The sequence below is a fragment of the Berkeleyomyces rouxiae genome (assembly GCF_048999995.1).
Source record: "Berkeleyomyces rouxiae strain 22BRR77 chromosome Unknown BrBRR77_ptg000003l, whole genome shotgun sequence".
In the NCBI taxonomy this organism is placed as follows: Eukaryota; Fungi; Ascomycota; class Sordariomycetes; order Microascales; family Ceratocystidaceae; genus Berkeleyomyces; species Berkeleyomyces rouxiae.
The window spans coordinates 2,866,689-2,879,894 of NW_027396493.1; the positions used below are offsets into that span (position 1 = coordinate 2,866,689).

At 48.9% G+C, this 13,206-nt stretch overlaps 3 protein-coding genes across 3 annotated transcripts; 2 read left to right on the plus strand and 1 right to left on the minus strand.

Moving 5' to 3' along the window:
• Nucleotides 1-1,552: 1,552 nt before the first annotated feature.
• BROUX77_003979 (uncharacterized protein) lies at nt 1,553-3,466 on the plus strand (the record flags this gene model as incomplete). Its single annotated transcript, XM_073748690.1, has 1 exon — nt 1,553-3,466. One exon carries the CDS (start codon nt 1,553-1,555, stop codon nt 3,464-3,466), a length of 1,914 nt encoding a protein of 637 aa, XP_073606404.1.
• A 521-nt stretch (nt 3,467-3,987) lies between these two features.
• BROUX77_003980 (uncharacterized protein) lies at nt 3,988-4,470 on the minus strand (the record flags this gene model as incomplete). Its single annotated transcript, XM_073748691.1, has 1 exon — nt 3,988-4,470. One exon carries the CDS (start codon nt 4,468-4,470, stop codon nt 3,988-3,990), a length of 483 nt encoding a protein of 160 aa, XP_073606405.1.
• Nucleotides 4,471-11,314: 6,844 nt separating this feature from the next.
• Nucleotides 11,315-11,970, plus strand: BROUX77_003981 (uncharacterized protein; the record flags this gene model as incomplete). The annotated part of the gene is made up of 2 exons (XM_073748692.1): nt 11,315-11,360; nt 11,735-11,970. 2 exons carry the CDS (start codon nt 11,315-11,317, stop codon nt 11,968-11,970), a joined length of 282 nt encoding a protein of 93 aa, XP_073606406.1.
• Nucleotides 11,971-13,206: the final 1,236 nt, after the last annotated feature.

Below are 13,206 nucleotides of genomic sequence, written 5' to 3' on the forward strand. Positions count from 1 at the left end.
GGCGTATTTTCGAAGGCCCAGCGCGCCTCGACGTCCAACGATATAGTAGGGTTAATGACTCACGTGACCTAGTCCGACGCCGAACAAAATAATAATTTGCTATGGAATCTGATGAACACTATGACTGGGCTGAGTACGCTCAACTCTAGGTCCGGCACATTATCGCCGTGGATCTGGGGCCGAAGTCTCGGAGAAAAGGGAGACATTCCCTAGATTTGGGGCAACATAGTGAGGGTTACTGAGCACGGGCTTCCCGAATCAGATGAAACAGCCTTTGCAAATCGTGAAGCTGGAATCATGCGCTTCCAGAACCCAGAGAAAATAGAAAAGCTGAACGACAGAAAGGAAGCGATTATGACACACGCCAACTGGTGAGCAAGTTTTCAATTCTGAAATTACAGTTACATGCAGCCACTTGCAGCAAACATGGAGCATCGCAAGGCGACCGTAGATGTGGTCTAATCCCTCCACGTCAGTGTGGTTACAGGCGTATGTCTTGGCATTCCAGCTTATTGAGTTGGTTGAGCAGGTTCTTGATTGGACTAACAGGCAGAGGGCATGTCCAATGAGGGGCAGAGAGAATATCGGACGTCGGAGGGTATCGATCGAGAGACTGGATGTGGAAGACGGGCGAGAACAAGTGCTTGAAGATATGTCGTCGGCAGTGGCATCAAGAAGCCCGGCCGGAGACACGTGGGGACAAGTGTGTGACGTGCCTTATGGTGAGCAAACACCCTGGATTTAGGTTTTAGTGCCCCAGCATTTGTCCGTCGTCAGTCATAAAATAGCTTGTTACGACCACTTACTACAAGCTAACGATATCTAACTAACGTTATACAATTTAGAACTACATGTGCAGTAGAAACATGCGCAGCTCTGCAAGTATTGATGGCCACCTCTCCCCACAATGGCCTCAGGAGGCTCTGCCGCCACTCTGATGTTGTTGTCTTCTCCGAGAAAGTAACCCTCCATAATGGTTTGGCAGCCAAGAAACTTGCTCATACATGCTCAAGGCGACCCCTGCCAGTTGCTGTAATTAAGGTTTAGCTTGCCATTCCTAGTGCTTGGCACTTAAACACCAAGAGAAACGTTCTAGATAACCCCAGAGACGAGAGACAGAAAGCGGACACACTACTGGAAAGGGGAAGTGTTGTGCTATCCGCGTAAGACGGCCCCGTAATGTTGGCCTCGAGGCGGCGGGAGAGGAAGAATCCCATTGCAAATTACGACATAAAACGAGAGCAGCTTGATGAGAAGGTTTGTGGAGCTTTTGCGCTGGATAAATTTACAGATTCACTCTTGGGATCACAGGAGTTCTGGATCTGTTCTTGTTCTTGTATAAGAGCACTCGGATGCCCCCGCATAGGGATCGAAATCTACCAACCACAAACCACACATTAGCAACAGACCACTGGGCTGCTTAACACAATCCTCTTTTCTTCTTCTGCATACCTGATCTGTCTTGCTCTATTCTGCTAAACTCATTCCCTTACCTTACCTTTGGTGTCTCTGCAGCGACCTATCTGTACACACCCATTACCAATCATCAGCTATGAGCCACGGCGGCCACATCCAAGACTTTGCCAGTGCAACGCAACTGGAACCTCACTGGGGCTATGCCGATCGCGTGATCCCTTGTACCAACGATGCGGGCTCCTGTGAGTACCTCGATTTGGTCTACGGTTCCCACGATCGTGGCATGATCTACACCGGCGTGTTCTGGTTGACAGTTGCCTTCATCCTGATCTGCTGTGCTGTCAACCGCTATGTGGTGCTTTCGCGCGCTGTGCCTCTCGATTCGGCCCTTGAGGCCAAAGCCCAACCCGGCGGCTTCTTCCGCGCTAAAGCTGCGTTACAATCTAACCTTCGCCGCTATTTGTTGCCCAACAACCCCCTGCGCTTTGTTTTCGGCCATGTCACCCGCTATCAGGTCGCCGTGTTTGGCCTGTTTCTTATCTACATGACCATCTGGTCCTTTGTTGGCTTGATCTATAAGAAGTGGAAGACGCCGGTCAAAAACGAAGTCGACACGTACAACACCCGTACCACTCTTGGCCCTTGGTCAAACCGTGTCGGCGTCTTGGCGTATGCCTTGACCCCGTTGTCGATCTTACTGGCCAGCCGTGAGTCGTTCCTGTCATATGCCACTGGCATTCCCTACACGTCATTCCTATTTTTGCACCGCTGGGTCGGTTACTTGATCGTTGTGCAGAGCATGTTGCATACCATGGGCTGGTGTATGGTTGAAGCCTGGCTGTACCAGCCGCAGCCTAGGGTGTGGAACGTCTTTGTACCTCAACTATACGTCAAGTGGGGGTTTGTTGCCATTGCGCTCCTGGCACTCATCTGGCTCCTCAGTCTGCCATGGGCCATTCGCCATATCACTGGCTACGAGTTCTTCCGCAAAGCGCATTATGTTCTGGCCATGGTGTACATTGGTGCCTTGATTGGACACTGGGAGAAGCTGCAATGCTTTCTGATTCCTGGTCTCTGCCTGTGGGGTCTTGACCGTGCCCTCCGTCTGATTCGCCCCTTCCAGCTGCATGATCGCGGCAACACGTGGGGTATCATTCCCGCCCAGGCCTCAGTAAAGCTCTGGAAGGACGATGTCAATGGTGACATCTACCGTCTAGACCTTGCTGTCAAGCACAAGCCGTGGAAGACTGGTCAGCACTTTTTCCTATGCTTCCCGCAGTCTGGCTGGTGGCAGTCGCATCCCTTCACCCCCATCTCGGCGCCCCCCGACTCAAAGTCTTCAGAGACCATGACTCAGTCCTATGTGATCCGTGCCAAGGGCGGCGAGACAAAGAAAATTGCTGCTTTGGCTGAGAGTAGACTTGCTGCCGACCCTAAGTCCACACTATCTGTTATCCTTACCGGCGCGTACGGTGAGAACATTGCCGAAGGTTTCAAGCCCGATTCCAACATTCTGTGCATTGCTGGTGGCACGGGTATTGCCTACGTTTTGCCGCCTCTCCTTCAACTAGCCAAGGCTGTGAGCATATCGTCAGACCGCAAGATTGAGCTTATCTGGGCTGTGCGCAGAAGACAAGACATCGAATGGATTCAACCTGAGCTTGAGACAATCCTAGCGCCTGTCTCTGCCAAAGTCACTGTCAAGATGTTTGTTACGGCTGAAGCCAAGTGTGACAACAAAAACGTCAAGACTGCGGATGACCTTTCCCCAAACCCCGAGAAGCAGGTTTCTTCTTCGGACTCGACCTCCTCTTTGAACAATGAGACTCGTTACACAGTTACCTGGGGTCGTCCTGAGATCATAGCAACTGTCAGAGAGTTTGTTAACGCTACTGTTAGAGGTGAATCGATAGTTGTGGCCAGTGGGCCTCTGGGCATGGTTGGTGATCTGCGGGAGGCAGTCGCTGTATGCAACGATGGTTCCAAGGTGTGGAAGGGCGAAGAAAGATCTTCAGTACGCCTGATATGTGACGAGCGTCTTGAGGGTTAGTTTGTCGGGCAAATTTGCCAGTCTGGCTGTGCAGTGTACTTCATGATACCTTTAATGTTTTGTTTACTTTATGAATAAGATACCTTCCCTTGATTGATTGAAAGTCTTTATTAACCTGTCTACTCGCGAGGGATTTTCGGCATACGACAAGCTTGTTGGCTTGACTTGACTTGACTTTATTTTACGTGATTAAGCTACATGAAAAGCATTACACGGCCCGCCGTGAGGCGGACACAGATCCTAGCAGATCTGCTATTCATGAGAAAACCCTAGAAATCGGGGCTTTTCAACCCCCGCGCGAGCTTAGGATATCTAGTGGGTGGAATTCTGCATGTGTGGTACAAGGAAACAAGTAACAAAAGAAAAAAAAAAAAAAAAACGGAAAGTATACAGAAACGAACGCAGTAAAGCACATGGTAGCAAAAGAAAAGACAGAACAGAACCAAAACAAAAAACGAAAAACCATATCTTCGAAAGATGGCGCCGCAGACAAAGGAAATATGTGAGAAGGTGGTGTGGATTTATTCAGCCTGCGTGGCGCTGGGCATCAACTTCTTTGCGAGAGCGCGGAAGCCCTTCTCGGAGACGATCAGCTTCTGAATGAATCTTTCTTGGAAAGGTCTAGCGACATGGGCGCAGGTCCATGCGTGAAAGGCAGACTTCTCCTCGTTGCAGTCTGGGCAGAGTAGTTCGGCGTCTTCGTGAGCAAAGCGGCGGTGGTACTGGGCGAAGTCCCCATGAGCGGATCTCGCACTCAGCACACGACCAACCGTCTGTCGTCCGAAGCTTTTATACTCGTGCTTCCAGAGTTTGGGCGCATCTAACTGGTGTGTCAGATGGGAGGGCTTCTTCTGGGTGTTCCACCACTTGTCAGAGCCTTCCTGGAGCCATGTTTTGCGCCACCGCTGGGCCCGGGCAAGCGACATAAACTCTGTCTCTGCGTGGTCCCTGGCAGAGCCTCCTTTTGCGCGTTCGTCAGCCGCTTCGTTTCCCTGCACCCCCATGTGACCAGGGACCCAGTATACGTAGGCGGTGCAGCCGGGCCTGTGGATGTGCCAATTGCGAAGCTTTAACTTGACGCTATCGATCTAGTTTGGGGACGTTCCGATCTTGGTTGTTGGGTTAAGAATACGGTCGACGACACGACAAGCTTGTTGTTAGCTCACTTGACTTGACTTGACTTTATTTAACGTGACTAAGCTACATGAAAAGCATTACACGGTCCGCCGTGAGGCGGACACAGGCCCTCTCGGGTCTGCCAAACATGAGAAGACCTTGGTCATCGGGGCCCTTCGACCCCCGCGCGAGCGTAGGACAACCAGTAAATGGAATTCTGCATGCGACAAGGAAACAAGTAACAAAAGAAAAAAAAAAAAAAAAAAAAAACAATGTCCCCGGATAAACCCTAACCCCCACAAGGAGTTGACCATCCCCACCAACATTCGTTCGACCGAGAAACGTGGCCAGACACAAAGTCGACCATCACAACCAGCGTGGCATGGGAAAACCCGAGTCGTTGAGCGGGTGAAAAACCATACCAGGTGAGCCTCCGGAGGCTAGGAGCGTATCCTTCCGCTTTTCGAAGTGTCCGCCGCACCGAACCATGGCTGAGGCCCGATTCAGTCCCCGAGTGCCACAGCAGGACAAAGGAAAGACAAAAGAAACAGAAAAGAAGGTGATGGACTGTCTGAACCTTCAAATGGACAGTCCCGAGTTGCAAAGATGGATCCACGAGTTGGTGTGTGTGGCGGCGATGAAGGGCCGGCGATCGCGAGGAGGGTGTCGTGAAAAGGGGGCGAGTCGACGGCGAGGAAATCCCTCAAAGTTGGGAGAAAGCGGACTCTGGCTTCGCAGCTCGTTGTCATGTTGAAGAGACGAGAATGGCAGCAGCATTGGGATCGTGTTGCTGTCCTCGTGAGACCCTCAGCCTAGGCTCGAGGGGGGGGAGGCCGACCTCAAAGGTACCCCCCCGAGGGTTGTAGGATTGAATTGAATTGAAAGTCTTTATTTAACCTGTCTACTCGCGAGGGATTCTCGGCATACGACAGGGGACCATGAGGGTTGTAGGAGGGAAGGTTGTTGTTAGCTCACATTCTCAACCTGATCATGAAATGAGGAAACAAGAAGGAAAAGGTTCAAGCAAATCTAGAAGATATGCAAAAAGAAACATACAACACTGGGTATTCCCACGTGGTCACCCACCGTAGTACTGATCCAGCGCTTTGTAGGTTAACTAAGGGAGAGCGGACGGGATCCCGTGCTTTCTACAAGCTATGATCGTATGTGATGGGAGAGAGTCACACAAGTTATTATGAAGCAATTCTACCTTCCGCCATCACCGTGGCTGGCACTCAAAGATTTGTGAATTCCAATAGAACATATAGCGACACCGCCTCGGAACCAGTCAAGTTGGTCTTCATCAAGACTATACCTTATTCCCCAAACACAGGATGATCTATCCGGAGCACTCTGCACAGAACGGCAAAACACCCTGAATCTGCCCAAGCTAGGAATAACATGAAGCATACAGTTAGTTGCGCTTGTCCTTTACAAGTTGCACAAAAACCCTATCTCTAAGAGACGCGCCCTGATTGGCCAGACTTAAGGCTTAGCGGGTCCACTACCAAACTAACACCATCAAGATGACATGTCAACGTCTAACGGGATCACCTGATAAACTCGAGTCCAAAATAAATGAGCGCGGCAAGTTTGACTGTAGCCTCACGATATTTGTTATCCCGGGTATGGTGATACAAACCGTGGCTTAACACCCCATTTACTTTTAGCTTATGCACTACGAGATGGGACCCATCATTCATTTCTGGAAGCACATCAAAACTCACATCAAAAGCCAAAGACTGGTCGGTAGCCTATAATGGGCTAGTCGTATTGTAAGCAGTCACAGAAGTAGTTAAACAGATATCAGTGGCATATGACGAGAGCCCCAAGTTCGGCCATCGTGATGCCGATTGCATTATAAAACTAAATTCCATCCCCCCCCCTCCCCGTAGTCTGCTTTGCCAAAAGGTATGTGAAAGGCGCCTTCCCCTCCATGCCCTGCCAAATCTTTATTTCTTGTATTCAATCTCACGCCTCAGACATCTGCCAACTGTGCCGACACTTTTCTGCTTTTCTATCAAGTCGATACTTTCTACTCACACTTAATTTTGCATGCACCATGGTTACACACGACCACAATCGCTGGGCTCTGCCACTCGCCCTTCGTCAGACACAACTTGTTAGCCCAGTCGTTATCCTCTTTCGCATCACTCCCGCTTATCTTAATTCACGTGTGCTGCTTACTTGGTTCACGCCAAATTTTCTTTCTCGTTCGTTGGCTGGACCCCTTGCCAAAAGAACCCCATGCCTGGAACATATTAGCACTTCCCACACGGCCTGCAACACATGCTGTGCTGAAATCTCCACCCGGGAGAATGGCTACAAAGTATTCAAATCCACAACCCAGGTTACTACTGCTCCGGTACTTCGCAGAAAAGTTCGGGCGCCTCGTGACTTGTGCAGCATCTATTTATGCATGGAATTTTCCTGTCTGCCAGTTTTCGAGGAGCTGTGGAATGAGTGCCAAGGTGACGTCCATTGGTAAGACTTCCAATTGAACTGTACCATCACACTTTGAGCCACTTTGCTTCATCTCCTCATACAGTCTCTCTGGACTCCCATTTTATCGTGTTGGTTCAAGTAATACTACTAAATTCCTGCGTCTATAGATCTCAAGTTGAGCCAAAAGCCATCATTAAGTCAGCACAATAAAAGTTTACATCTTCAGCAGTTGCAGTGTTGACTTTGTGGGCTATGTACAGCTCTCTCTTTTCCAAAGCTCATTTAGCAAGAGACTCCAAAGTCATTCACATCTGATTCGCCGGCTCTACAACTACAAGCTCTGAATCCACTCTGTTAAATATCTGTCAGAACCCATGCCCCTACTCTTACTCTTATCTTCTTATTTATTACGTCTCCTTTCGCCTTGACATATTGGGGCACCTCTAGAGTCTTGGTCTAAAATAAAGGTCGCAACCCACTCTGTCCTTGGGAATGCTAAGCTTTCACTGGCTGTGATTCCAAGTTAATTTTGCAACTGCGTACCTGTAGAGCACATTTCACGAGTATATCCCGTGACCGGTTCTGGGAATATGGCTTCAATTACCCTTTGTCTTGTACTTATAAGCTGTCCTGTTTTTAAGCTTCCATGCTTCCATCACCATGCGTTTTCAAGATATTGGGCTAGTTATGACTATGGAGAACTAGTTTGAAAATAAAACAAAATGTTTCACTCAAATGACGACGTGGGGTCGAGATACCAGATTGTAACCTTGAATTTGACAAACTCCTTCGCCTCCAGCAAATCAATCAATAAAGTTCATTACTTATTGCAGTTCTGCTACCATTATAGAGATCTAAGGTAGCCTCGTTCTCATCGGTATTCAATAGGAAGACTTACTGCTGTCCTCTGACGGAAGTAGGTTCCGGGCCGTCACAAGCTCACAGAGATAGATAAAAGTAGAGATTCAATTATCAGCCAAGAAGAGAACGATGACCGATGAGTTCTAAATCAAAAGCTACAAGTACCAGAAGAAGGATAGCATCACTCTTTATATCCAAATCCTCGCCTTCCAAACCTCAACACAGATGAGATGATCAATAGGACCTCTGGTGCGGAGGACAAGACTTCCAGCGTAAGTCATGGGCGTCGTTGTTGGTGTTCTCCTGATGATGGCGAATGATGTTTTGAGCATGCCACGGAGGAAGAGAAATCAATCTATAGGGAGATAGTGGTGCCACAGTCATTATCACACGTTGGACGTATTCGGAGTATCTTCAGCATGTTGAGACAACTTAGATGGAGTTGTGAATCAACCCTAAATCGGTCGATTCAAGGGTTTGTACTCGCAATGCATCAACAGTTCTCGGTGGCTCCACTCTACACCCACGTTTTAGTTATCATGCTTCAACCCACCTGAGAATGGCCCTCCGAACTCCATGCACCTACTTAGCCGACAATATCCTGGTGGTTCTAGACAACCAAGCTGCTCATGACTGCCTCCTCCCTGGAGCCTCACCAACTAACATTAGCTAAGACCTTGACTTGACTTGACTATATTTATCGTCTACACAAATCCTCCCGTTCTGGGCCCCTGGACACAAGGGCATTCCCGGCAACGAGATGGCTGACGCTCTAGCAAAGGAAGGCGCCTCTCTGACCCTACCGCCCGACCTCGTTTCCTCCATCGCCCACGTCCACCGTGTGGCACGCGAAAAACTACGCGCTGCGTATACAGAATGGTGGGCTACCTCAGCCCCCACGTCATACAAGGACCTCGGGCTCACGGTGGCCCTGAAGCCCCCCTTCGAACTATCTATGTCTAGAAGGACTCTCGGCTGGCTGCTTGCTACCTGTTCCCACCACGGGGACTTCGATGAATACCACACACGCATGAACCACACTGATTTCAGAAGCACATGCTCATGTGGGAAACAAAAAGACCCCCTCCACTTCTTCTTATGTTGGAAAGGCAAACGTCTGTCAAAGGTCTTCACCAGGAGGCCCATACACACTACTATCAACGAAACCCTATCTACGAAACAGGGCGCACACGACTTCCGCAAGTTTATCGAAGAGACAAAATTCTTTGTAGAAATATGCCCATAGCCTATTGAGAAAAGCGTGATAATTGTATGATTGACGGAGTTGCTCAAATAGGAAATTTGTATTTATAAAACGAATATGAAAGTAATGCATTAACAGAAAAGATGCCCATCAAATCCTCAAGTTCTTTTCCACTCCAGAGCCGATACCTCTCCTCCTTTTATACTGATATGTTTCCCGATGCCGGCCGGTGAGTTGGAGGTCATCCGAGAATTAGATTAGAGGATGGCATTAGAGTGTTGGGTTGGAGTTGTGCGTTCAATAGATCGTTTTGCTAGTGAAGATGGTGTGACGTCTGAGCGGACTTGCATGAAGTCGTCGGAGAGGGTCACGTGTTGGAGGGTTAGGGATGTGAGTGACTAACACTTAGCCAGGATAGCGCTGCTTGAGTCCCCTCCCGCTCCCCAGTTCCGACCGGTTTTTCCTCTTTTCCCGGGGTAGACGTACCACATAACTTTTCCTTTGTTTTCCAAACCTTCATCTTGGAGGGATTTTCGAGGACCCTGGGGTGCCTCGACGTCTAACGACCCAATAGGGTGCTTCTTGTCAAACTATCGCTGTTAGGATCACTACGAAAAGGCCAAGTTATCCAGTTAGCATGCGCAAGGAGGGTCAAGTATAGCCCAGCGTACATAATGGAAGATAGAAGCCCTACTAAGTAAGCAAGTCCAAATGAACGTTCGTCTTTTTGGCGCAGTGGTATTTTACACGCTTTGACACTTCTGGCCAATGTGTGGACCCCAATGATCTCATTAAACCACCACAAATCAAAGTCAAGAGAAGAGAAAACCACAGTTTTCTTCCCCGCTTTTGTCAGATTGGTGAAGTGTCTCCTCATCAGACCCCTCTGTTTCGTTTTTGCCTCTCCACCCCCAGACAGAGCAAAACAGATTCACGACACTAGATACTCGTGTCAACGCTAACTTGCCACGACATTTCGAATTTTTACCACATTCATACCCATCTCCTACCGAAAATGTATTCTTCACTGATTTAGTACTTAAATTCTAAAGTTCACCGCGACTCCAATGAGTTTAGCCGCTTCCTGAATGGCTCGCCTCGGAAAACTTGCCACCGCAACGACAAGCAGCGCACACTTGTGGAAAGTTTCAATTTGAGATATGACTTTGTCAACGAATTGAAGGAATGGAATCATCCGGTACGAACCATCGCCATTTCCCGCCCCGATTTATCGTGCAAAAAGCTGCTAACGCAAAATATAAGGCCAGACGCAGGCCCTACACGTCCCGAAGGTGTTTCCCACGGATTGTCTCCCCATCAGCTTTGATCCTTAGTCCCCCAAAGGTCTCACGACAACCCAATCTATAAAGGGGCTTGTTGGCATCATTCTGTGGAAGGCGGGCTTCGATTCAGGCATTCGGGAACTAACAATCGTTTCACGATACCGAAATACAGTTGCTACTGCTGCCAGAATTTGGAGCATGTCGCCTCAAGCGTTAACAGGAATATTCGCGATGTCTATCGCAGAAAACGATTTCCGTGCAAAGGCTACTTAACACTGGCACCTTCCACGAGTGTTCAACGTCCAACCCTCGAGCTTCATCACGAGTACCACGAACCTTACAAGACTGTGAGGCTTAGTATCCCTTGCCAGAGGTTCATTGATTCTCGGTTACCTGATCATCTCCTTCTGACATATACCGAGAGCTGGTGAATTCAGGCACACCGGGATGTGAGAATGTGGTTTAGCACCAGGTGTACTGCCGTTGGAGGCGGTCAAATGCCCCAATATGGAAACGCGACGAAGGTCCTTATGTGTCGGCGCGGACTCTCCTTTCAGAACCACGCTACACCAACAAGCTTTGGTCGATGCGAGTGTCCATCCCGCGATATTTCGAGCATCGGAAGAGGTAGATTGAAGCCGAGCCCAAATGCAGAGAAGGGTACGGTGGTGGGCATCTTCTTGTGGTATTCTGACGCGCATCCTCTCATCCCCGACGCGAGTGGAACCTTCTGGACTCCAGCTGAGATCCATTGTCAATGCGCAACGGATATGTATGAATGGTGTAAGCACAAAGATTTCCCTCGTTTGTGGGCATACCTGTATTCAAACTGGTATTCCCTTGCAAAGTGCAAGCTGTGGGCCAGGTCGTCAAACCCCCAAGAGATCCCAGTTCTCAAGACGACCATGATCGTTGAGTCTCATTTGAGAAAACTGAAACATGACTTTCTCAATCGATTCAACTAGCCCCGCATTGATCTTGCACTGTGGGTCATCATCTACAGGGTTGTTCCGGATTCAGTTTGGCGCATGAAGAACATTCTAGAGGGAAACCATCGACAAGGATTTGCGCCCTGGCGGAAAGACTTCCAGAAAATTCGGACGGAGCTAGAAGGGAAAGAGGCGGATGACGAGAGTATAGTCAGGCACCACACTGATCCTGACAAATGGACATTTGGCTGCCTATCTTTTCTGGAGAGCAGATTTTTGATCTGCAAACACCTTGTGCATTGTCATGAAGTTGTCTCCGGTCGTTACGAGTTCTTTCGGGTGATTCGTCGTAACCGCTCTTTTCCTTTGTGGGAACACCCACGATTGGTTATTCTTCCCCAGTATTCAACGCCAAATGCGCTTCTTGAAGTTGAGGAAGATGGACCTGACGGGCCCCCTCAGGTCGACTCCTTTCCAAGCTCCTACGCCAACGAACCATCCTACCTCAACGACGACGAGGGTGTTCTCATTGACGACGCGGACTCTGACGAGGACTCTGAGAATGTCTCTGCTGATCCGCTTTCAATCCCTCTGACTTCGGTTGACATCAGGCACCCTGCCACCGTGTTTTACTGGTGGCAGTCTCCGGGAAGTCCTTCGGGGTAACTCTTGTTTCCTTCTGTGCGATGGCTCTGTTCCACACGTTCCTACCCGATCACTTTCTTCTAATTGTTATAGTGTTATGCCGGTTCAGCCACGCCACGTGACTTCAACCACTGACCTGCATATAACTACATTATTTTTTCTCATAGAAAATCTCAATAAATAAACCCTCATGCAAAATGACCACAACAGGTTATGAGCCCTCACCTTCACAAGTTCGGGTTCCTCTATCATGTTTAAGCATCCGCTTCATATAACTCTTCACATCTCTTTACGTCCCAAATGACCGACAATTATTCCCCCGCATCCGACGATAAATCTTAAGTCAGTGAAAACGAAATGCCTGACAAGATTATCATCCAAAGATTGGGCACCCTGCAAAGCTAGCCGTCTCTCGCGCCCTCCTTACATCATCTAAGACTTCAGTCAGTCCCGACGAAATGATGCAACAGATCAAGATGGTCGTAATCCCAAACACCTCTAAGGTCGGGTTCAAAGTTTGGCGTGGAAGGCTTCGCCAGGCCATGATTTATTCGGACATATCGGCCATGTTCCTTGAAGGCGCCTCTGAACGGAGTACAAAACTTGCCATTGCTGCCGCCAACACCTGGGAAGGAATTATTCGGGAGTCATGCCCAGGTGTTTATATTCCGCCTGGAGTTAAATTGTACCATGCTCTCAAGATTATTGAAGAAGAAGTGTCCGCCTCCGCCCTATCTACTGCATCGAAAAAAAATTTGTCGACGCCAACTCCGCTCCCTACGCAGCAGCAAATGACATTCACAAGATCTGTGCAGCGATAAATGCTTCGGTCGACGAGCTACGTAACTTGAAGATCGATTCCGTCACGAAAGCGTTTGCGTACGGTTACTACCATAAGCTGGTCGCCATAGACAAGGAATTCGCCGATAAGATTATGGAGTGCTAAGACTTTGGGGTCCTCGTAAACATGCTGAATCGTCGAGCTCGCATGACGCCGAAGCAGAACGCTAGATCAAAGTGTTCATTTTGCAATTCGCCTGAACATTCCGCGTCCGTCTGCAGGAAGAAAGGGGACGAAAAGAACAAAGGGAAAGCCAAGAAGGAAGGTACATCTAGGGGAGCTGTCAGCTCTCTGTATTCAGATTCGTTTTTGGTAGACAGTGGAGCATCTCACTCCATTGCTTCGAATAACGACAACTTCTCCTCCTATTCCGCTTTTTCCACTAAATTCGTCGCGTTCGGTGGGAATGAAATTAA